At 47.8% G+C, this 24315-nt stretch overlaps 1 protein-coding gene and 1 pseudogene across 3 annotated transcripts in view; one reads left to right on the top strand and one right to left on the bottom strand.

Moving 5' to 3' along the window:
- SHROOM2 (shroom family member 2) overlaps nt 1–21330 on the bottom strand; it is a 165103-nt gene extending 143773 nt beyond the window's left edge. The window contains exon 1 of one of the 3 annotated variants that reach the window (XM_074392081.1): nt 21019–21330. In XM_074392081.1, coding sequence (XP_074248182.1) covers nt 21019–21183 — 165 coding nt within the window. In that variant the 5' untranslated portion in view covers nt 21184–21330. The remainder of the gene's footprint in view (nt 1–21018) is intronic. The other 2 variants (XM_039475513.2, XM_039475512.2) reach the window with 2 other exon arrangements.
- LOC101047406 (eukaryotic translation initiation factor 5-like) lies at nt 665–1951 on the top strand (annotated as a pseudogene).
- Nucleotides 21331–24315: the final 2985 nt, after the last annotated feature.

Raw genomic sequence — 24315 nt, 5'->3', positions numbered from 1 at the left:
GGCGATTCCTCAAGGACCTAGAAACAGAAATTCCATTTGACCCAGCAATCCCATTACTGGGTATACATCCAAAGGATTATAAATCATTCTATTATAAAGACACATGCACACGTATTTTCATTGTGGCACTATTTACAGTAGCAAAGACCTGGAACCAACCCAAACGCCCATTGATGATAGACTGGACAAGGAAAATGTGGCACATATACACCATGGAATATTACGCAGCCATAAAAAAATGATGAGTTTGTGTCCTTTGTAGGGACATGGATGAATCTGGAAACCATCATTCTCAGGAAACTGACACAAGAACAGAAAATCAAACACATCACATTCTCACTTATAGCCAGGTGTTGAAGAATGAGAACACACATGGACACAGGGTGGGGGGCATCACACACTGGGGTCTGTTGGGGGGGAATAGGGGAGAGACAGCAGGGAGCGGGCAGGGAGGCCGGGGAGGGATAACATGGGGAGAAATGCCAGATATAGGTGATGGGGATGGAGGCAGCAAACCACATTGCCATGTACGTATCTATGCAACAATCCCGCATGTTTTGCACATGTACCCCAGAACGTAAAGTGCAATTACATATATATATATATATATATATATATATATATATATATATACATATATATATATATAGAGTTTGTTCTCTGTCCTGAATGTGAGAATCCTGAAATAGATATGTATGTCAAGCCAAAGCAGCAAACAATAGGTAATTCTTATAAAACCTGTGGTGTTGAGGCATGCTTGACATACATCATAAACTCTGCACATTCATTCTCAAAAGCTCACTTGAGAATAGTGACTGTGGTACTGGAAAGAAAGAAAAGGAAAAGGAAAATAGTAAGAGCAAAGCTAAGAAAAATGGCTCGTATCCAGCAGTGAGGCATCACCACCACCAAATGAAATTGGTCCTCCTCCACATACACTGGAAGAGGAGGAGGATGACTGGGGGAAGATACAACTAAGGAAGCTCAAAGGTGCAGAATGGATGAAATCAGTGATCATGTAGAAGTTCTGATACTCAGTGATGATTTGGAAAGAACAGTTGAGGAGCGGGTCAACATCCTGTTTGATTTTGCTAAGAAAAAGAAAGAAGAGGGTGTCGCTGATTCATCTGACAAAGAAATTGTTGCTGAAGCAGAAGTGCTGGATGTAAAAGCCCCAGGCCCTCTTGTTCTGAAGTTCTTTTTGTTTGTTTGTTTGGTTTTTCTTTGAGATGGAGTCTCGCTCTGTAGCCCAGGCCGGAGCGCAGTGGCACAATCTCAGCTCATTGCAACTTCCGCCTCCTGGGTTCAAGCGATTTTCCTGTTTCCCGAATAGTTGGGGCTACAGGTGCTTGACACCACACCCAGCTTTTTTTTTTTTTTTGTATTTTTAGTAGAGACGGGGTTTCACCATGTTAGCCAGGATAGTCTCGATCTCCTGACCTCATGATCCGCCCACCTCAGCCTCCCAAAGTGCTGGGATTACAGGCGTGAGCCACCATACCCAGCCTGAAGCTCTTTTTAAAGAGATGATTAGAGAACACATTAAGAAATACAGGCACCGTATCCTACGATTTTGTCACAACAACAAAAAAGCTCAACAGTACCTTCTTCAGGATTTGGTGTGTGGGGCAGAAATACACCAAATTCAGCCTATCTCCAAGATTCCAGATATCTTGAAGGAGATGTGTGATGTAGATTTTTTAGAAGAGGTTATCATCAGCTGGTTGGAAAAGGCCTTTAAGAAATATGTCTCAAAAGAACTTGCCAAAGAAATTCGTGTCAAAACAGAACCATTTATAAAATGAAGAAGACAGGGGAAGAATCTTCTGGTGGTGAAGAAGATGAAGATGAGAACACTGAGGTGGTTTATTGGAAGACTGCCAGTGTACCGAAAGTTGAAACTATGAAGTCCAACAACAAGGATGATGACACTGATATTGATGCCATTTAGCAGGATGGATGCAACCTAGCTTAACAGTGCAATGCTGCAAATTCTTCTCCATTATCAGCCGGAAGCACAACATGTATGTGCAAAAGCTAAAATGGCTTAACATGAAGCTACGCTTTACATTAAAAATCTATTACTGTGAGTGGTCTGTAATTAAGCCCAATGAGACATCTAGGGAGTCCATACACAACAGTGAGCAGACGTAGTTTGCTTATTTATAGCATGTTTCTTTATTTCTTTTCTTTTCTTTTTTTTTTTTGAGACAGAGTTTCACTCTTGTTACCCAGGCTGGAGTGCAATGGTGCAATCTCGGCTCACCACAACCTCCACCTCCTGCCTCCTGAGTAGCTGGCAATTCTCCTGCCTCCTGAGTAGCTGGGATTACAGGCACGCGCCACCATGCCCAGCTAATTTGTTGTATTTTTTAGTAGAGACGGGGTTTCACCATGTTGACCAGGATGGTCTCGATCTCTTGACCTCGTGATCCACCCGCCTCGGCCTCCCAAAGTGCTGGGATTACAGGCTTGAGCTACCACGCCTGGCCCCTATAGCATGTTTCTTTTTGAAAAACTAGTGGTGGACACATTTAGATCACATTTATACAGTTATAAAAATAAAGATTTGATTTTGGCCATTCTTCAGATGTCTGGCTCTGAATGAATTAAGCTAAGGTAACTGGCTCCATTTTCAAATGTTGGGCCATCATTTCACCTGATGAACATTCTGGGAACCTCCTAGATACTGTTAGGTGCTAAGCCTATAAAGAGGTCTTCAACAGGATGTAACGCAAACTTATTTGTAATTACCTCATCCAGCCCATTAAGAAATAGTACTACCTAGGTTTTATCTCTAGTCCCTCCAACTGGCATCTGGTAATGTACACTGTGAGGTGGACTGATAATCAAATGATAGTGCAACATCCTACTGAGAAGTAAATATGACCTGAGCATCCTAGAAATAATTTAACAGCAGGTTTTGAAACTTGGAAAGTTGTTTTCTCATTTCATGTACACTTGCTCTAAATTGTAGTCTTTGAAGTAATGTGCATTGCACGTTGGATGAGCCAGGGAAATTATTACATTAACAACCATTTTTTGTGTATGTAGTAGTTGCTTCATACTGAGAGAGCTTGCTTTGGGGTGCAATTAAACAATAAACTGATTTCATTTGGGGGAAACAGGGAAGGGTGCACTTACTAGCAAACCTAAGCATAAAGTTTCAGCTTTTGCCCTTATGGTTTAAATTACAATTCCAAAATGTTTAGACATACTGGAAAAAAAAAAAAACGGTAGAGGGAGGTCAGGTGTGGTGGCTCACACCCGTAATCCCAGCACTTTGGGAGGCCAAGGTGGGTGGATCACTTGAGGTCAGGAGTTTGGGACCAGCCTGGCCAACATGGTGAAATCCTGTCTCTACAAAAAATACAGAAATTAGCCTGGCATGGGTGGTGGGTGCTTGTAGTCCCACCTACTCATGAAGCTGAGGCAGGAGGATCACTTGAGCCCAGGAATTCAAGGCTGCAGCGAGGCAAGTTCACACTGCTGCACTCCAACTTCAGTAACAGAGTGGGACAATGTCTCTTAAAAAAAATAAAAATATTCAACAGAAAACCTTATAAACCCTACAATGCTATGATGAAGATACTACCAATGTCCCCTAAATCTGGAAAATTTAAGTTTATTGAGGGATCCCCCCACAGGAGGGGTTTCTGGAATATAACCAGAAATGATGAAGAGGTGATGGTTTTGATTCTGGTGTGGATCTGTGTTGTTGCTGGGAAGTGAAAAAGTGGGAAATGAGAAGAGAGCAGCTCGTGTCTAAGAGGGGACACATTCCCAAGCGCTATCACCCTTGGACCACAGGGACCCCTGCTCAGTGTCTGAACCCCAGAATAAACCCTGTGTCCTCATCACAGGGAGGCTGAAAGACTCCCATGCTCCTGCTCAGAAAGCAGCAGCAGAGGATGAGGCTGAGCTGACCACAAGCTGCCACCACAAGGACCACCAGGATGCCGGCGATCAGGCATGTCCTGTCTTCCTGAAGGCTGAGCAGAGCAGATATGCTGACCACCTCTGTCAGAGTCCTGCAGTTGCCCACACCCCCCCAGGGTCAGGACAAGAATCTTATGACCTTTGAATATTGTGAGTTTTAATTTTGCTTCAACAGCTGTGAAGCCAGAATGACCAATCCTATTTTTTTGATTCATCAGAGATGTGCCACCCCTATGCTCAGGAAATCACAAGCTCTATGCCTGGGGCAGTGAGGTTAAAAAGCTCGAAACACAAGGAAAATACTCAGGAGAACCAAAAACTTGTCCACACAGCAGCATTATTCACAAGAGTCACAAAGAGGAACCACCCACATGTCAATCAAAAGACATGAACAAAATTCGGTCCATTCTCATAGGACAATAGCATTCGGCCATGAAAAGGAATGACCGATACACACTACAACATGGATGAATCTCCAAACATTATACTGAGATAAGCTGGACACAAATGACCACATATTCTATGATCCCACGGACATTAAATGCCCAGAATAGGCAAATTCATACATAGTAATCGTGATGGTTAATACTGAGCGCCAATTTGATTGGATTAAAGGATACGAAGTATTGATCCTGGGTGTGTCTGTGAAGGTGTTGTCAAAAGAGATTAAATTTGAGTCAGTGGACTGGGGAAGGCAGACCCACCCTTAATCTAGTGGGCACAATCTAATCAGGTGCCAGCATGGCTAGAATAAAACAGGCAGAAGAACATGGATTGACATTTTGGGGACTACTGGATACTGGCTCTGAGCTGACATTAATTCCAGGTGACCCAAAATGTTAGGGGCTTATGGAGGTACGGTAATTAATGGAGTCTTAGCTCAGGTCCAACTTACAGTGGGTCCAGTGGGTCCCTGGACTCATCCTGTGGTCATTTCCCCATTGCCAGAATGCATAACTGGCATAGACATACTCAGCAGCTGGCAGAACCCCCACACTGGCTCCCTGACTGGTATGGTAAGGGCTATTATGGTGGGAAAGGCCCAGTGGAAGCCACTAGAGCTGCCTCTACCTAGAAAAATAGTAAATCAAAAACAATGTCACATCCCTGGAGGGGTAACAGAGATTAGTGCCACCACCAAGGACTGGAAAGACGCAGGAGTAGTGATTCCCACCACATCCCCAGTCAACTTTCACATTTGGCCTGTGCAGAAGACAGATGGATCTTGGAGAATGACAATGGATTATCATAAGCTTAACCAAGTGGTAACTCCAACTGCAGCTGCTGTATCAGATGTGGATTCATTGCTTGAGCACATTAACACATCTCCTGGTATGCAGTCATTGACTTGACAAATGGCTTTTTCTCCATTCTTGTCCATAAGGCCCACCAGAAGCAATTTGCCTTCAGCAGCAATATACCTTTACTGTTCTATGTCAGGGGTATATAAGCTCTCCAGCTTTGTGTCATAATCTTGTTCGGAGAGACCTTGATCGCTTTTCGCTTCTGCAAGACATCACACTGGTCCATTACATTGATGACATTATGCTGACTGGATCCAGTGAACAAGAAGTAGCAAACACACTGGACTTATTGGTGAGACATTTGCGTGCCAGAGGATGGGAAATAAATCCGACTAAAATTCAGGGATCTTCTACTTCAGTAAAATTTCTAGAGGTCCAGTGGTATGGGGCCTGTAGAGATACTCCTTCTAAGGTGAAGAGTGAGTGGCTGCATTTGGTCCCTCCTACAACCAAGAAAGAGGCACAACACCTTGCGGGCCTACTTGGATTTTGGAGGCAACACATTCCTCATTTGGGTGTGTTACTCTGGCCCATTTATCTAGTGACCCAAAAGGCTGCCAGTTTTGAGTGGGGTCTGGAACAGGAGAAGGCTCTGCAACAGGTCCAGGCTGCCGTGCAAGCTGCTCTGCCACTTGGACCATATGACCCAGCAGATCCAGTGGTGCTCGAGGTGTCAGTGGCAGACAGGGATGCTGTTTGGAGCACTGGGCAGCCCCCATAGGTGAATCACAGCGGAGGCCTCTAGAATTTTGGAGCAAGGCCCTGCCATCTTCTGCAGATAACTACTCTCCGTTGAGAGACAGCTCTTGGCCTGTTACTGTGCTTTGGTAGAAACTGAACATTTTGTTATGGCTCATCAAGTCACCATGCAACCTGAACTGCCCATCATGAACTGGGTACTTTCTGGCCCACCTATCCATAAAGTTGAGTGTGCACAGCAGCATTCCATCATCAAATGGAAGTGATATATACATGATCTGGCTCAAGCAGGTCCTGAAGGCACATGTTAGTTACATGAGGAAGTGGCTCAAATGCCCATGGTCTCCACTCCTGCCACCCTGCCTTCTCTCCCCCAGCCTGCACCGATGGCCTCATGGGGAGTTCCCTATGATCAGCTGACAGAGGAAGAGAAGACCAGGTTCTGGTTCACAGATGGTTCTACATGATATGCACGCACCACCTGAAAACAGAGAGAGGCAGCACTGCAGCCCTTTTCTACGACATCCCTGAAGGACAGCGATGAAGGGAAATCTTTCCAGTGCGCAGAACTTCAGGCAGTGCACCTGGTTGTGCACTTTGCATGGAAGGAGAAATGGCCAGATGTGCAATTATATACTGCTTCATGGGCCGTAGCCAATGGTTTGGCTGGACGGTCAGGGACTTGGAAGAAGCATGATTGAAAAACTGGTGACAAAGAAATTTGGGGAAGAGGTATGTGGGTGGACCTCTCTGAGTGGTCAAAATCATGAAGGTATCTGTATCCCATATGAGTGCTCACCAATGGGTGACCTCAGTAGAGGAGGATTTTAATAATCAACTGGATAGGATGACCTGTTCTATGGACACCACTCGGCCTCTTTTCGCAGCCACCCCATCATCGCCCAATGGGCCCATGAACAAAGTGGCCATGGTGGCAGGGATGGAGGTTACACATGGACTCAGCAACACGGACTTCCACTCACCAATGCTGACCTGGCTACGCCCACTGCTGAGTGCCCAATTTGCCAGCAGCAGAGACCAACACTGAGCCCTCAATATGGCATCATTCCTTGGGGTGATCAGCCAGCTACCTGGTGGCAGGTTGATTATATTGGAACTCTTCAATCATGGAAAGGGGAGAAGTTTGTCCTCACTGGAATAGACACTTAATCCGAATATGGGTTTGCCTATCTTGCACACAATGCTTCTGCCAAGAATACCACCCGTGGACTCATGGAATGCCTTATCCACCATCATGATATTCCACACAGCACTGCCTGTGACCAAGGCACTCACTTTACAGCTAAAGAAGTGTGGCAGTGGGCTCACGTTCATGGAATCCACTGGTCTTACCATGTTGCGCATCATCCTGAAGCAGCTGGAATGATAGAGCAGTGGAATGGCCTTTTGAAGTCACAATTACAATGCCAACGAGGTAACAATACTTTGCAGGGCTGGGGCAAAGTTCTCCAGAAGGACATGTATGCTCTGAATCAGCATCCAATGTATGGTACTGTTTCTCCCGTAGCCAGGATTCATGGTTCCAGGAATCAAGGAGTAGAAATGAAAGCGGCACAACTCACCATCACCCCTAGTGACCCACTAGCAAAATTTTTGCTTCCTGTTCCCACGACACTAGGTTCTGCTGGCCTAGGGGCCTTAGTTCCAGAGGAAGGAATGCTGCCACCAGAAGACATACAACAATCCCATTAAACTGGAAGTTAAGATTGCCACCTGGATACTTTGGGCTCCTTCTACTTTTATGTCAACAGGCTAAGAAGAGAGTTACGGTGTTGGCTGGGGTGACTGACCCAGGCTAACATGATGAAATTAGTCTACTACATCTTTCTCCTGTGCTGGATGCCTCCTGCCCTTGAACATTGGACTCCAAGCTCTTCAGTTTTGGGACTTGGACTGGCTCTCCTTGCTCCTCAGCTTGCAGACAGCCTATTGTGGCACCTTGTGATCATGTAAGTTAATACTTAATAAACTCCTCCTTGTGTGTGTGTGTGTGTGTGTGTGTGTGTGTGTGTGTGTGTGTGTGTATGTATGTATGTGTATCCTAGTACTTCTGTCTCTCTAGAAAACCTTGACTAATACAGTAAGAGAAAACAGATCAGTGCAGGGGTGGGATTTGGGGGAACGGAGGGAGTGGGGAGGGAGTACTAACGAATGCAGGGATTCTTTTCTGGGTGATAAAAATGTTCTGGAATTAAAGTGACAATTGTACAAGTCAGTGAATACACAGAAAAAATACCACTAACTGTACCCTTTAACATGGTGAATTTTGTGACATGTGAATTATATATATTTTTAATTTTTTGAGACAGGGTCTCACTCTGCCACTTAGGCTGGAGTGCAGCGGCATGATGATAGCTCACTGCAGCCTCCAACTCTCTGACTCAAGCGATCCTCCAGCCTCAGGCTCCTGAGTAGGTGGGACTACAGGCATCCACCACCACGTCTGGCTAATTTTTGTTGTTGTTGTTGTAGAGGCAGGGTCTCACTATATTGCCCAGGCTGATCTTGAACTCATGGGCTCCAGTGATCCTCCCAAAGCACTGGGAGTACAGGTGTGAGCCACAGCACGCAGCCTCCATTTTTAATAATTTAAAAATTCAAGAAAATGTAAGTGCAGGCAGGCCTCCTCCAGCCTCTCCTACCACCCCACATAAAGGAACTCCCAGGCTGCACAGCACACCTTTAATCTGAGAGGGTGCAGCACTACTGTGTTTACTGGATGAAACCCTCAAACACCGGAGGTCAGAATGCTCCAGGAGGGGCAAAGTCTGGGTGGAAAGTCAGGCTGTAGAGACTGAATCCACAGACCAGTTCTCCCTGCAGTGCCAGGCCTGGGCTTGTCCAAGCCAACAGCTCAGGGCTCCATGTGCTCAGGTGTGCCTGGCAGCCAGGACGGTCACGAGTCAGGCTCTCTTCCTCCTTTCCTGCCAGACCACACCCCTCTCTGACCTCCCCTTGACATTGAACCTTAAAAAGAGACTTCAGAAGCAGTCAAGTTAGCAGCAGGAGCCTGGCAGCCCAGGGGAGCAGGAAAGGACACTCAGAAGGGCTGCTCTCAAGGGGGATCACAGAAGGGCTCCCTTTAGACAGGGAGAAATGCCTTAGCACAGAAAAGCACCACCTTGTTACAAGCAACGTGTAGAAGACAGTAAAGAAAGGCAAATTGCTTTAATCTCAGGAATCTCATTTCTCTGCTATACTTCTTTGTTGGGGTACGGACAGCTTTCTTAGGGTATAGACCAGCAGGCAGCATGCAGTCCTGAACTCGTGTTTTATTTCCACGGCACAATCTACGCTATGTGACATAACCTGTTGCTGTGAGGCCTCTGGAAACCTGATTTTGTGATGTCTTTTACCATATGCCAAGACCTCGATCCTTAGAAACACCTAAGGCTTGTCCCTGTTTCCCAGGGCTGCTGGCCTCCCGACAGGTTCCCTCAGCCAAGGTTCATGGGAACAGCCCCCCTGTGCAACCTGCTTGGTCCTGGGGGCACTCTAACCTTTGCCCCTAAACTCCCACACCTGAAGCAAAGCAGCAGAATCACCACAGCTCTGATACCAGGCTTGATGCTTAAATGCAGGAAGGAGAAGTACCCTTTCACAGGCTGGCTTTCCTGCACCTACCAAACATCTACTGAGCGTCTGCTATACCCTAGGCATGGCAACAGGGCTGGCTGTGACCCTCCGCAGGGATCATCCAGGCTCAGATACACTCGAGGCAGGGACCTTCATGAGGTTCCTGAATCCAGACAGGATGGGTAGGAACCCAGCCCCTCCACTTGCCAGCTAATGACCCAGGATATGGCAGGCCTTCCCTAGACCCCATCTTCATAAAAAAGGATTAAAGTTGGGCCAGTCGTGGTGGCTCACACCTGTAATCCCAGCACTCTAGCCTGGGTGACTGAGCATGACTCCATCTCAAAAAAATAATAATTAAAAATAAAAATAAAATAAAATAAATAAGCCTTCTATGCCTAGCTAAGGCGTCCCATGAGGAATTACTGAGGTCTCTCCAGAAAGAGCATGAGAAGTAGACCACTGCTTTGGCACACCCACTACTGGAAGTCTCAAGAGTCTGTCATGTGAAGAGGTGAGCAGCAGTATGCAAGTTACAGACTACTGTGATTGCCTAGGCGGTCACTGCAGCAAACACTGGGGGCAGTGACGCTGGGCATGAGAAGAGAGCAATACACACCCCATATTTAGGCACCAAAGGACTTGCAATCAAGTGGCTGTGGGAGGTTAACGGGAGGAAGCCATCAGGGATGACTTCTAGATTTGGGGATAGACTGATCATCAAGATTGGAAATCCAGAATTCGAGAAGGTAAAAGGAAGACGAATGATTTCCATTTGGATCGTGCTAAGTTTAAAGGGCCTGAACAACACACAAAGGCCATTTCAGAGTTCAGATGAGAAGGTGATTCGGTAAAATAGTCACTGAAAATAAAAAAGAAGAGACGTTGAGGCTGCACATATAGATAAGAGAATTGTCTATGGACATGTTACTTCAAGGAAGCACATGAGACCACCTAGATGAGAGAGAGGGCAGATTAAAGGACCTTCCAGAAAATCCAACCTTCTAGTAGATGGCAAAGGAAAAGGACCAGTGAAAGCCACTGTAAAAAAAATAGAAAGGGAAATAAAGAGTTTCCATATGAATGGAACATTTTTTTCAAAGAAACAATTACAACATGGGTTATTTAAGAATTAAACTCTCAGGCCAGGCTTGGTGGCTCACACCTGTAGCCCCAGCACTTTGGGAGGCAGAGGCAGGCGGATCACTTGAGGTCAGGAGTTCAAGACCAGCCTGGCCAACATGGCGAAACCCCATCTTCACTAAAAATACAAAAATTAGCCAGGCGTGGTAGTGCGTCTGTAATCCCAGCTACTCAGGAGGCTGAGACGCGAAAATCGCTTGAATCTGGGAGGCAGAGGTTGCAGTAAGCTGAGATCGCGCCACTGCACTCCAGCCTGAGTGATAGGGCCAGACTCTGTCTCAAAAAAAAAAAAAGAATTAAATTCTCTGTGAAAGCAAAGCAAATTCTGCTTCAGGGTACAAAGAGGTACATCCTCAGGAACAACCAGCAGAGAATGTAAACTTTACCTTTGTATTGAGATTTCACAACCATGCATAGTAGCACGTTTTAAGTACTTGTCCCCAAAACACCAACCACTAAAAATGAGGACGGGGAGTGGAAGTGGCTCCACACCAAACCCTAATGGCATCAGTGTGTAAGAGCTCTGTCGTTAAATCAACACAAAATAAATATGATTCAAGCAGCAGCAGGCCTATCTTTTCAAGTCCAGATGTTTTCTTTCCAAACTTTAGTTCAAGATTCAGGGCATTTAAACATAATGAAAATGTTAAGAAAAGCTGCACATACAGAAAAGCACATAGTTTTTGAAAGACTGACATATTTGACCAACATAAAGTACACTCAGTCTTCCAGAAATTAGGGTTCTTAAATATATGCCTGTCTAGAAAATGCTAAATTATAAAACTCAATATATTCCACAATAACAAAACAGGCCATTTCTTAAAACTTCAAGTGGCATACACAAAATTAAACTTCCTTTAATCTGATTCCAAAGATCGTTGACAATGTAATGCTTAAGGGTTTTCAAGCAATTAAAAACTACGTCTACGAGGTTCAAAGAAAATAATTCCACAGAGACAGGGAAAAATCAATATAGCTGTACTTTCAGAAATAAGATTATTACATGTTTTGAGCTATGGATCAATCTTTTCCTTTATTTTCATTTTTTTATTTTAATTACGCAACCAGAAAAAAACACTATACAAAGCATTATACAATTAGCAGAGATAAATATCACTGTGTTTACAAATTTGCAAACAGATGCATAATTAACAAAGATAGATGTGGAATTTCGTCAGCTTCAGAATCTGCAAGCCATAGGCAAAGAATCTGACTCACCTCTTTTGCACGGGCAAGGAAGGACCCCTGCTCTCCCTATCACCTTCCTCTACAGGCTGTCCTAACTCCTCTTTGTAGGCAGCAGTACCTGAACAGACAAGGTCTTTCCTCAGCACTCCCCGTCTGCCAGCTCCACCTTCCTCCTGAGGCCAGTTTTACTTGGCTTTCATCTTTATCTTTCCTCTCCTTGCTGGTCTAATTCATGTGTCTGGGTGTTATTACCCAGGGGGGAAAAGTATGCCACACAGGACTATAATTAATTAATCTGATGAAGGCAGTTCTGTTAATGATGACAATGTGTAGCCCCCCCCACCCCCAACCCCAGGCAACATCTGCACTTTAACTAAGGCAGTTAAAGAAAGCATAACACCACCAGGAGGAAGGTCCAATCCCAGAAATCATCCCAACAGCTGGCTGGCCACCCACCCCACCCCCTATGCCTCCAGCCAGCCCAACCTTGGGCTAATTATCTAGACTGGGCATTCTCCCAGCCTCCTGCCCTAATGCTCCAGGGCTCCCAGGAAAGGAACTCTCCCCAGGGAAGAGAAGGAAGAGCAAGACCGTTGGGTGGGGGGGGGGGGGGGGGGCTGGGGGTTGAGGGAGGAATATTAAATTGTCCAGCTGAGAGAAAAGACTAAGGTGGAAAGAAGCCAATGGGTGTGGAGGTCTCATTTTATTATAATAAGTGTGGAGGGAATAAGCTGCATGCTAATTGGACACCCATGGTGATGCTTCCCTCCCTCCTTCCAGAATGGGTGAAAAGGAAGCTTTGTATATTCCACCTCTTAAAACTGGGTATATTTGCTAAAAGAAAAACTTTGCTTTCTCCCAGCATTTCATCTGTGAGAACAGTCTGTTACAGCAAGTAATCCAAAAGACAGATAATGGCCCAAACACAGCTGAGGCTTACTTCTTGCTCATGTAGTGGTACTGGCTTGGAGGGTGACCACAGCGTAGGCACCTCTGCAGTCATTCAGGGACCCAAGCTGATGAGCTCTGCCCTGGGGCCATCTTCATTCCAGGCAGCCAGAAGGGGAAAAGTAAAATGGCAGACAGGGCTGCAGCTGCACTCCCTAGGGAAGAAGTGTCACGTGGCTACAGCTAACTGAAAGGGAGGCAGGGAAATGTGGCCCAACCGCGTCAGAGAGCATTTCTGCCACACTTGTGGGTCCCACTCTACACCGACAGATTTTCTAATCCAAAGAGTGAAAGAGTGAAGAAATAGAGTCTTGTGACGAGGGTACTGAATCTTTACCTTTCCCACTATTTCCACTTACTAAAATCACTTTTTAAAAACCCTACTCTGGGCCAGGATCCATGGTTCACATCAGTAATCTCAACACTTTGGGTGGCCATGGTGGGTAGATCATTTGAGCCCAGGAGTTCGAGGCCACCCTGGGAGAATCAGTTAAGCACAGGAGTTCAAGGCTATAGTGTGGGTATAATTGTGCCTGTGAATAGCCACTGCACTCCAGCCAGAGCAACACAACAAGACCCTGTCTCTTCAACAAGAAGAAGAAGAAAAATGAGAGGGAAAAAAGTACACCCAGTACAAAAGATCAAGAAACAAAAACGTCTGATCTCCCTCCAGCAATACTGCACACCAGCAGAGTGGACCCCACCTTCAGAGTGCTGTGGGAGAACTGTCTCCACTCAGGACTGCACCCAAACAATTTGCTGTCAAGATAAAAATCATGCTATTTTCAGAAGATCTCAAAAGATGACCCCCGGTGTGTTTGATTAAGAGGTATTTCACCACTGGGGAGGATTTGAGGGATGAATCAAGGATAAGTGCCTTAAAAATTAAGCAAAGAAGACTCTCCTGAACCCTAATGACTGCAGAAACTTGTGTCGCAGGTACGCTAGCTGGGGCCAGAATCACGGGCAGCAGAAGAATTAAAGAAAACAAATTTATTAGAGAGAAAGTACGTTGCAAGGGAGCAACAGGCAACACGGCAGAGAAGGGGCTGTCTGCAAAGAGGCAGGGGCGGGAGGGAAGTTTTATAGGGCCATGCTGGAGAAGCTACATGCAAATAGAGTTGTTTGTGGTTAGCAGTTTCTCAGAACAATTGTTCTCCCCCACCCTGGGGGTCCTTTCCTCATTGATGCTAACTTAACAGGACTCCACAGTATGTACCCCTAGACTCAGCAGTGATAGCAATAGCAACCAAAATAAATACTGAATATTGTTAACCCCATGCTCCTCAGAGGGGGTAGAGTGTTACTAGCATCAAGACGGGGAAAAGGCCAGCCTCAGTAGCTCATGCCTGTAATCTCAATACTTCGGGAGGCCAAGGTGGGAGGATCACTTGAGGCCATGTGTTTGAGATCAACCCAAGCAACACAGTGAAACCCCATCTCTACAAAAAATACAAAACTCAGCCGGGCATAGTGACATGCACCCATAGTCACAGCTACTCAGGAGGCTGAGGTCAGAGGATCACTTGAGCCCAGGAGGTGGAGGCTGCAGTGAGCTGTGATCATGACACTGCACTCCAGCCTGAGCAAGAGAGCAAGACTCTGTCTCAAAAAAAAAGGAAGAGGCCAGGTATGCTGCTCAACACCCTACAATTCACAGGATGGCCCCACGATAAAACGTTATGATATAATTACATTAGTGGTGTGAGGGGCCAAGATTTGTGCCTGAGTAGTTAGGGGAAGGGAGGTGGGCATTGGAAAAGAGTGGAAATAAGGGCCAGGTGCAGTGGCTCATGCCTGTAATCCCAGCACTTTGGGAGGCTGAGGCTGACTGATCACATGAGGGCAGGAGTTCGAGACCACCTGCCCATCATGGCAAAACCCTGTCTCTACTAAAAATATAAAAATTAGCTGGGCGTGGTTGCTTGAGCCTGTAACCCCAGCTTCTCAGGAGGCTGAGGTGGGAGGATCGCTTGAACCCCAGAGGTGGAGGCTGCAGTGAGCCGAGATCATGCCACTGCACTCCAGCCTGAGTGACAGGACGAGACTCTGCCTCCAAAAAAAAAAAAAGAGTGGAAAAATGGCTACATGGTAATATCCTACAAGAACAAACTAATAAACAAAAGTTGCAGCAATATTTTACAATATAAGCCATAATTTAGGGATGTGGATGGAAATGCCAAAATAAATCAGCTAAGACATTTCGATAGTTGTCTCCATGGAAGGGAAAATGCTCAGTAGTCAGGCCAAATCACCAGTGGCATATAAGCACACTTGAAGAACTACTTGATATTTCATATTGTGCAAGAGCCACTTTGATAAAATAAAACCTCATGAAAGATACATTAGTGGCCGGGCGCAGTGGCTCATGCCTGTAATCCCAGCACTTTGGGAGGCCAAGGTGGGTGGATTGCTTGAGCTCAGGAGTTAGAGGCCAGCCTGGCCAACATGGTGAAACCCTGTCTCTACTAAAAATACAAAAATTAGCCAGGAGTGGTGGTGTGTGCCTGTAATCCCTGGCTACTCAGGAGGCTGAGGTGGGAGGATTGCTTGAACCCCAGAGGTGGAGGTTGCAGTTAGCCAAGATCATGCTACTGCACTCCAGTGTGGGTGACAGAGCAAGACTCTGCCTTGGGGGAAAAAAAAAACAAAAAACAAAAAACACTATCACTCTTGCCCCTTCCCTTCTATGAGTAAGTAAGTGCTGCCTTTCAAGGACACAGAGTCTACCTGCCTGGGTTCTTGTTCACCTTGACAATTTGTCTTCTGAAAGTCACCTTTTGCCAAAAGAAAGATAATCCCGACCCTTCCTAGCCCAACCAAAACGCTGTTTTTCCTCCCTCTCCATCCAAGAGCAGCAGCCCTCACTGCATGCAACTTAATATGCTGGGGATTTAAAAAAAAAAAAAAAAAAGCCCAAGGGCTCATCTGTGAAAAAAAAAGTTACCTTTGCTTTGCAATTCAGAACATCCTCGTTCTGAGGTTCAACCAAATGAGGTTTGTCCAATTTTTTCTTTATAATGATATAGTATTATCCTTCTAAGACATGTTCCCTCAAAGAGAAGCCAGAACATTTACCAACATCAGAACAAGCTGGCTCTACTACAGGACAGCCCAAGTGCTGCATCACACAAGGTAAAGGACACCAGTTTCTCCAGAATACACCCTCCCTGTAGCAGATACTGATGACATATTTTTTTAAAGGCCTAAAAGAGCAACAGGCAATCCAGAACTCTTTCAAAATCCTTCATATGGGTTAAAGTTTTCAGCTTGCATGTGTAGGAAGAGGGCTTGCAGAAACCTGCAGAATTTCTCCTTCAAGAATTGCCCCACTCCTGACTACAGTGCTTGAAAGTAAAAGAAGACCTGAATAAAAAGTTCATTCAGCCTTCACACTCTAACATCATGGTGTAGAATGGTTCCGCTGCACCCCGTGTGCGAGAAGGAAAGTTCCACAGAGCCCCAGCTTTCCTCTGTGCCCCTAAGAACTTGGCCACAAATCCAGGTTTATTTGCATGCTGATACAAAACAACTCTGGCAAGGGGACAGACTACTCCAAAATGCTTTCCAAAGAGAAAAGCCAGCCCTTCCCAAGTGGCAAGCCAGTTTCTTTGGCCACGAATTACAAAGGTAGATTAAGAAACCCCCAGCTCATTAGGATGAAGTGAAAGCTACTATTTGTTCTGAGCCTTTCATTATCACACTGTTCTACCTTTAGCTCTTGGGCAAACTAGCTTTCTTTTTCTTTTTTCTCCAAAAGATCAATGTTAGGACATGTTAAGAAATATAACTGAGCCATGAAGACCGAACACATCCCGGTACAGAAGTGAGATGTACAGCCTATGTTTATAGCTTCTTATAATCGCAGAAAGCTCTGGATTCATAGGTGTGAGTCAAGCTGAATTCATGTCTGAGAGAGGACAAATCCTCCCGGAGCTGAGCCTCAGAGCCTCCAGCTAGCAGACCCTGGAATAGGACTTGAGGCTCACTGCCTGACTCCACACCCCCGCCCAAAACGTCGCTGGAGAACAAGGATGAGAATTCAGCAGGGTCACATTAATTCACAGGCTGGGAAAAGGTAATAAAGATAGATTTGAAAGCCAGTTGGCAGGGCAGGTCTACCAACTGAGAGTCTTTCAGCATAGAAAAGAAAGCTCACCTCTTTTTTTTTTTTAACCTTACTATTAATTCTTAAATACAAATGGATCTTTATAATGACACCCATCCTAATAGCTGGAGAAAACACAGTAGCTGGCATCAAAAAGTAAGTGAGACTTTACAACTCAGACATCACCCAGAGATGGCAGAGGCAGGGGAGATCCAAGCTGTCTCCCGCTGGTTCTCAGATGCCGGGAGAAGCAGAAGCCCTCCCTCGGGAAGATGCTGACCGCACACCATGTCTGAGCACAGAAATTTACCAGCAGCCGTAAGTTGAGATCCACCAGCTCCTGACTCACTGCTGAATTCTGCAGATTGCTCTTTTTCAGAACCTCTACTGATATTTCACAGAGAGCTTGGCTGGCTCTTGGGAGCCAATATAGGGGCATATGGGACAAGAACTGATCCTGACCGGGGTGGTCACTCTGATCTCCCCGGTCCTCGGGTCACAGAGGTGACTTGGCATGGGCCATAAAGTGGAGCCCCCTTTCCAAACCACTAAGGAAGGCACATCAGAGGCGTGTGGCCTCCACTCCTGCCCATCACCAGCCACCAGTCAGTCTCAGCCCTGTGGCCGCTGCAATCAAGGACTCAGCTGACACTTCACAGAGGAAACTTGCTACCTGGCTGTGCAACCCCCAAAGTATGCCCTGATTCTGTCTTTGGCATTTCACACTAGAAAGGATATTTCAAAGCTCTGTCTCCTATCCAGAGAAATGTTCTCAGGGTCTGAAGCCTGGGGTGGGTGGGTCAGGTGGGCAGACCTCCGAGCATCCCAGACCACAGCAGTCTGGTCCCACACGACAGCTCTGGTGCCCAAAGGCAACCCAAAAATCAATGGATTCCCAAAGGAGATGCCCTTGGGGCTAAGCCAGGCCCAAGTTAATGTCTCCTTTGGAGCTTTGGGCTAAGGCTTCTGGCATTCTTTGTGGGGGAGGGAGCAGGCTCTAAGAAATAGTGAACAGGAGACGCTGGGGCTTCATTCCTTCCCTCCCTTAACAAACATTCCTGAGGCCACAGGGGGCAGCTGACACCCAGCTGGTATATTTAACGCTTCCTAATGAGTCCCCCAAACAGCTTTGTGGAATTCAAGCCACTCTAGTGACACTTTAGAAATCAGTCCCTTCCCCTCCCCCCACTGAAGACTTCCACTGGTTGAATGGATGGGAACAGAAACATGCAAAAAACCGACAGGATCACATACATCCACCACCTCTACTTCCGTTACGTAGATTCCTGCAACATGGACACTATTCCTGCTCTTTCTCTAACAACAGCATGAAAAAATAGGTTTGAGTGCATTTTTTTCACCAACTGTAGCAAAATGTCAAGGTAGAACTCAGCAGAAACCTACTGAGGAGTAAGAGTCCTGTTGCCATCTGTCAGCAGAGGTTCTGCTGGGCCTCAGGCATGCACCCCAAATTCCAAGAATGCTACTCCTCTGAAGTTAGTATCCCTTTAGCTTCAAACTAGACCCAGAGAATAGTCAGTCCTGATCCTGAACAGCTGAGGTAGGTGCTCATAAAACACAGCACTTGGGAGTTTCTGCTTCAATTTCCTTTCTCTAGCTACAAAAATGCAGATGAAGCAAGTATTTGTTTGAGTTTGACTATGTAAATAAAGCCTATTCTCAGGGCCATCTCGTGGGAGGAAAACAGCCCTCCATGCAAACACTGGCAATGCCACGGGCCTCTCAACACACCATCCTAAAGGCCAGTGTCTTCAAAAACATACACAAGTTTTAAAAGCAAAATCCTTTAAGAGCAAAGGTGATATATGGTTAATCTAACACAAGTGATTCAAAACCAGGCTGATTTTGTCCCCCGGAGGACATTTGGCAATGTCTGCAGACATTTTTGTCGTCACACCTGGAGAGAGGTGACAGTGGCATCAAGCAGGTGGAGGCCAGGGAGGCTGCTGAACATCCTCAACAGCACAGAACAGTCCCACAGTAAAGACAGATTCAGCTCACAAAGTCCCAATGGCAAGGTTGGTAAACCCTCACGTAACTGATGTGAGGGGGGTATTCACTATGGCATTTCAGGAGATCCCAGACCCAAGCAGATGGCACTGACTAGAGGAGAGCAGCACGCATGAGCACCAGGGCCAGAGTCTGATTCCCAGGGCCAGTGCCAGGACTCAACAGTTTGTGACCTCAGGACACACCGTTTGTCCTGCCTGGGCCACAGCTGTTTCATCTATAAAATGGGCTGACAAAATTTCATCTGAAGACCAGGACCGAATCAGCCGTGTTCTTGATATCCCTCCCAGTTCTAAGACACATACTCCCATGAGGCTTTCAAATGATACCCTCATTATCATAAAGAGGTGTCCTCTTACCTTAACGCAAGCTATCCCCAAATCAGAGTCTACTAAATACCAAGTGAGTTGCACAATATTCCAAGGCTCTAATACGGAACTATTTAATTACAAGGTTTTTTAAGAGGTAGGGGAACACGGGACAGGGATGACACTATTAGAAGTATTTTTTAATGAGCCCCAGTGATTTTTCAGTAGCTTTTGGGAAAAGACTATTCAAAGCTTGGATTAATCCACATTCTGAGCCAGGCACGGTGGCTCAGGCCTGTAAGGCCAGCACTTTAGGAGACAGAGTAGGGCAGATCACTTGAGCCCAGGAGTTCAAGACCAGTCTGGGCAAATGATGAAACTCCGTTTCTACAAAAAATAAAAATAATTAACCAGACATGGTGGCATACATCTGTGGTCCCAGCTACTTAGGAGGATGACAGAACAAGACCCTGCCTCAAAAAAAAAAAAAAAAAAAAAAAAAAAAAAAAAAGAAAAGAAAAAGAAAGAAAAGAAGAGTGCTCTGACTGGGCAGAGTGTACACACTTTATGACTGTCCACCATCTTTCCAAAGAGCCAATATGAGAAAATATTACACATTAAATTTATAACAATGGCAACCTCTTTCCTGAGTTCAACCAAAATTTAGTGCACAGCTAAACAATGCCTTCCCCCAATCCCTCCACAAAGTTTTGTAATCATAAAAGCGAGAGAAAATACGGAATGGAAGACGTTGGTGTCTCATTTGCTATTTGAACAACAAAGCCATCCCACTTCCCAAATTGATTACCAGTGGGGCGGGTTAGGAATCACTTAATTTCTTCCTGCTGTGGAGAGGCAGGAAGACAGAGAAAACCAGTAAATCACCTTCAAACGCTTCTAGTCGCCAAGAATCTTTACATTTTAAAAGGAACTTCGTCCACACGAAAGGTCCGACTCAACCCTTCCCAGAGAAACTGACCACCACACACTTTTAACGAGAACACAGGGCGACTGGACTGTTGTTTATGTGTTTGCTTTTACAAGTTCATACAGGTTCGACTGGTAAGCTTCCAGATGGATTTTGAGACAAGAAAATTCAATGTTCTAAAGCAAACCACACATACACAACATTCCTGATGAGATACAGCTGGAATTTCTTTCTCATTATTAGAACTCGGGTCCTGTTCTTAGCAAGTAGGCTTTCAGGTTTGTCTAAGTTTGCGCAGGTATCCAGTGCGAAGTGGATCTCGGACTGGGAGCCGAAAGTCAGTAAACATTGATGGGCTGAAGGGAATCGAGAAGCGCTGGCAACAGCTGCTATTCTGGGTTTCGTAGCTATCAGAGGCACAGGTCCAAGGGGTGCGGAACCAGGGACCTCAGAGAGGCAAACACAGGTGGGAACGGCTTGGGGACACGTTCCTACCCTGGCCCCCGGGCAGCCCCGCAGGTGCAAGCCGCCGCTGGCAGGCCCAGGAGTGCCAGAGGACCCGGCCAGGCCCCTGCCCGGAGGAGGGAGGGGGAGGGGAAGGGGACTCCTAGCAGGAGCCATTTAAACTCTGCGAGGCGCGCCGAACCGCCTGGACCACACGCCCACGCCGGTCCCGGCGCCCAGGCTCCGCAGGTGTTCCTAGCAGACGCGCACGCCAGAGCCGGGGGCTTGAGCCCGATTGCCCCTCCCGCGCCCCTACCCTTACGCGCCCCAGAGCGCGGCCGGCTCAGAGGTGTCACCGCCCGCGCCCCCCGACCGCCTTACCTTGGTGATGACCAGCGGCTCGCCGTGCTCGCGGCCGCCCTTCAGGGTGAAGCCCCACGGGGCGCCGCCGCTCAGCTGCACCTCCACCAGGCGCCCGCCGTCGGCCGCCCGCGTCTCGGCCTCGGCCAGGAGCTCCGGCCGCGCGCGGAGCTCGGCGCCCTCCATGGCGCGGCCGCTCAGCGCCCCCGGCCCGCGCCCATGCACTCCGGGCAGTCCCGGCGGTCAGATCGCGAGGGAGGCTCCCGGCACCGCAGAACTTGCGCCGCAAATTGGAAAGAAAGTGCCGGCCCAGCGGCGGAGGGAGCCCGGAGGGCTGGCAACGCGGGGGCGGGGCCGGGGCCGGGCCGGGGCCGGGGCCGGGGCCGGCGGGGGAGGGAGGGGGGAGGGGGGAGGAGGAGGGAGGAGGGGGGAGGAGGAGGGAGGAGGAGGGAGGGGGAGAGAGGGGGACGGAGAGGGAGAGGGGGGAGGGAGGAAGGGGGAGGGAGGGGGCGGGGCCGACGGGGGGCGGGGCGGTCGCGCTCTGGAGCTCGCGCAGCGAGGCTCCGGCCGGGGCCGAGAACTGGGTTGGAGATCGCGGGCAGGGGGTCCGGCTCGCGGTCCGAAGGGTGAGGGGCTGGATCAGGCGTGCGCTCGGGGACCCACGCGGCCGCTTGGACGCGGGAGGGCTGGAGATGGGCGCGCCCCGGTAGTCTCACCCTTCGACCGGAGGAGGGGAGCGGGCCGGGAGGGGCGATCAGGCGCGCGCACCGCTCGGCAGTGTCGGGGTCCGGGAGCGCGCGCCCCGGGGCCGACAGGGGCGGGGACGGCGGCGGGGGCCGCGGCGCCAAGTCCAGCCCTTCCTCCCGCGCCCGCGCCCGGCGGCGCTTAGAGGATCCGGGCGCTCCAGTCCGCGGGCTGGAGGCCGGTACCGGTCAGGTGAGGCGGCAGGTGAGGCGACGGGCGCGGGGTGGCGTGGCCGGAGCCCCCGGCCTCCTCCGTCTTGGGGCCCGCGGACACTCCCAGTTTGTTCCCGCGCACCGCGGGCTGCGGACGGCCGCGCAGGTGAGAGCGGAAGCGCCGCGCTGTGCCCGCCGCCCCGGGCTTAGGGGACCGGCCGTCCCGCGCGGCCTTGCGCGCCCTCACACTCCGAACTTGGAGAACCGATAAGGGCACCCTCCGCAGCCTAGGTGGGGCGCGGATCCGGCCTCTGGAGGGGCTCGGAAAGCGGGCGCAGAAGGACAGTGCCTGGTTCCCGCGAGGGCCTTCCCACCCTACCGCAGGGGCCTCCCGCAGCGCCAGCCCGCCGCTCCTCCCAGACGCTGTCCTCACACGCCTAGGACTGGGCGACACGGTCTTCAAGTCTCCCTCGTTTACATCCCCGAAAAGGGGAGGTGGTGGTCTGGGATTGGTGAAAGTTTGCGGATAGAACACGTGTGCCACCTCTTCCTGCTCCATTTCAGTTTCCATGAAACTCTGATCTAAAATACCTGCATGGATATGTATTTACATGCTTTGCAAAAAAGCTGTTTTCATTGCTGTTTGTTTCGGAGCTGAACGCTGGGGAACACCTCTTTCCTCTAAGCAGCTCCATCCACGCCCCTTTGAGGTGGTGATGATACTGGAGTACGTGACCAGGACAAGCCGGGAGAGCACTGGGCAGAGAGTCAGTGGTCCCCGGGACTGGATTCTGCCACTGTCAAGCTGGGACAAGAAATCTCAGCCTTGGTCTGTTTTTTTTTTCAGAAGCCAAGTGAGAAGAGTGCATTCTGTGGGGGGTGTCTCATGCAGCCAATTGAATTCGGAGTCCCAACTCCACTGGGCACCTGTCATGGCGCTGGGCACGTGGTTACTACCCCATAATTAACTTCCAACTGCAGTCTCTGAATGCCTTTAGTTAGAAGAACGAGGCGATTCTTTCTTTTTCAAAGAAAAAACGAAGGCTTAAGGAATGTGCCTCTCAGAATCAAGTTAAGTGTATCTTGACTGTGGTGATGGTCACAGGAGTCTGCCAAGTTGATTAAATTAAGCAGAACTAAACGCACGTGAAACAGGAAATCTGAAAAGGCTTGGTGGATTGTATCAATGTCCATATCCAGGTTGTGACGTAGTTTTGTAACTTGTTGCCATTGGAACAGGCAGGTGAAGAGTGAAGGGTGCAGAGGACTTCCCTGAATTATTCCCTACAACAACATGTAAATCCACTGTCTCACAAAGTTTAAGAAATGGATGGATATGGCCGGGCGCAGGTAATTCCAGCACTTTCGGAAGCCGAGGCGGGTGGATCACGAGGTCAGTAGATCGAGACCATTCTGGCTAACACGCTGAAACCCCATCTCTACTAAAAATACAAAAAAAAAAAAAAAAAAAAATCCGGGCGTGGTGGCAGATGCCTGTAGTCCCAGCTACTCAGGAGGCTGAGCCAGGAGAATGCTTGAACACAGGAGGCAGAGGTTGCAGTGAGCTGAGATTATAGCACTGCACTCCAGCCTGAGCGACAGAGTGAGACTCCGTCTCAAAAAAGAAAAAAGAAGAGGTTGGCTATGATAAACCAAAAGATAAAGAGCCACAGAAATATACCCAGTGTGCTTACTAGAGTTTGCAGGCATGTCCTTGTCCCAAAACAGCCCACTCCCCACCACCCCACCCCAAACTGGTATAGACTTCAGTCTAAGCTCTTACCTGGGGCTAAAATTCAGACCACTAGATTCACTATAAAGCAGATACAATGATCTAATTGTCTCCATAAATCCAGCCTTATTCTATACAGCTCCAAAGTCATCTTTAACACTTTATGTTCACTGTATAATCATTGTCCGATTACCCATCTGCCACTTAAAAGGTTTATGCTTTTTGTTTAAAAGGATTCCCTTGTTCTTAAACTTCGCTGCAAATTTGCATCCATCCTTACTAAACAGTGTTTAGCTGACGTTTTTTGATTTTTTAATCTTCACATTAAGCATTGATCTCAGCATGGTTGGAATATTTATGAGGCTGCTAGATATAATGATGTTAATATGCCATAAGGGACTGGACCAAGACTTGTATGGCCTGCTATGAGACAGGTGCCTAATCCGAGTCGTAAATCTTTTTATGACATTCTTGGGGTTACTATGGTCTAGGTGCGATGACAGCACTTCTATATTGTGTTTGTTTTGTCATCACAAGACACATCTTGTGAAAATATAGTATCTCGTGGCTGAAAGGCATCACCCCAGTTGATCAGTTTTGCACCCTCATTGGTAGAGTTTAGTATGACATTGAACCAGTGTGAACTCGTAGTAGATGGCTTTCTTTTCTGAGAACTCACAACTCAGGTGG

Source organism: Saimiri boliviensis, chromosome X, assembly GCF_048565385.1.
Source record: "Saimiri boliviensis isolate mSaiBol1 chromosome X, mSaiBol1.pri, whole genome shotgun sequence".
NCBI lineage: Eukaryota > Metazoa > Chordata > Mammalia > Primates > Cebidae > Saimiri > Saimiri boliviensis.
The sequence above is the reverse complement of the archived record's forward strand: the minus strand, read 5'-3'. Positions and strand labels throughout refer to the sequence as shown.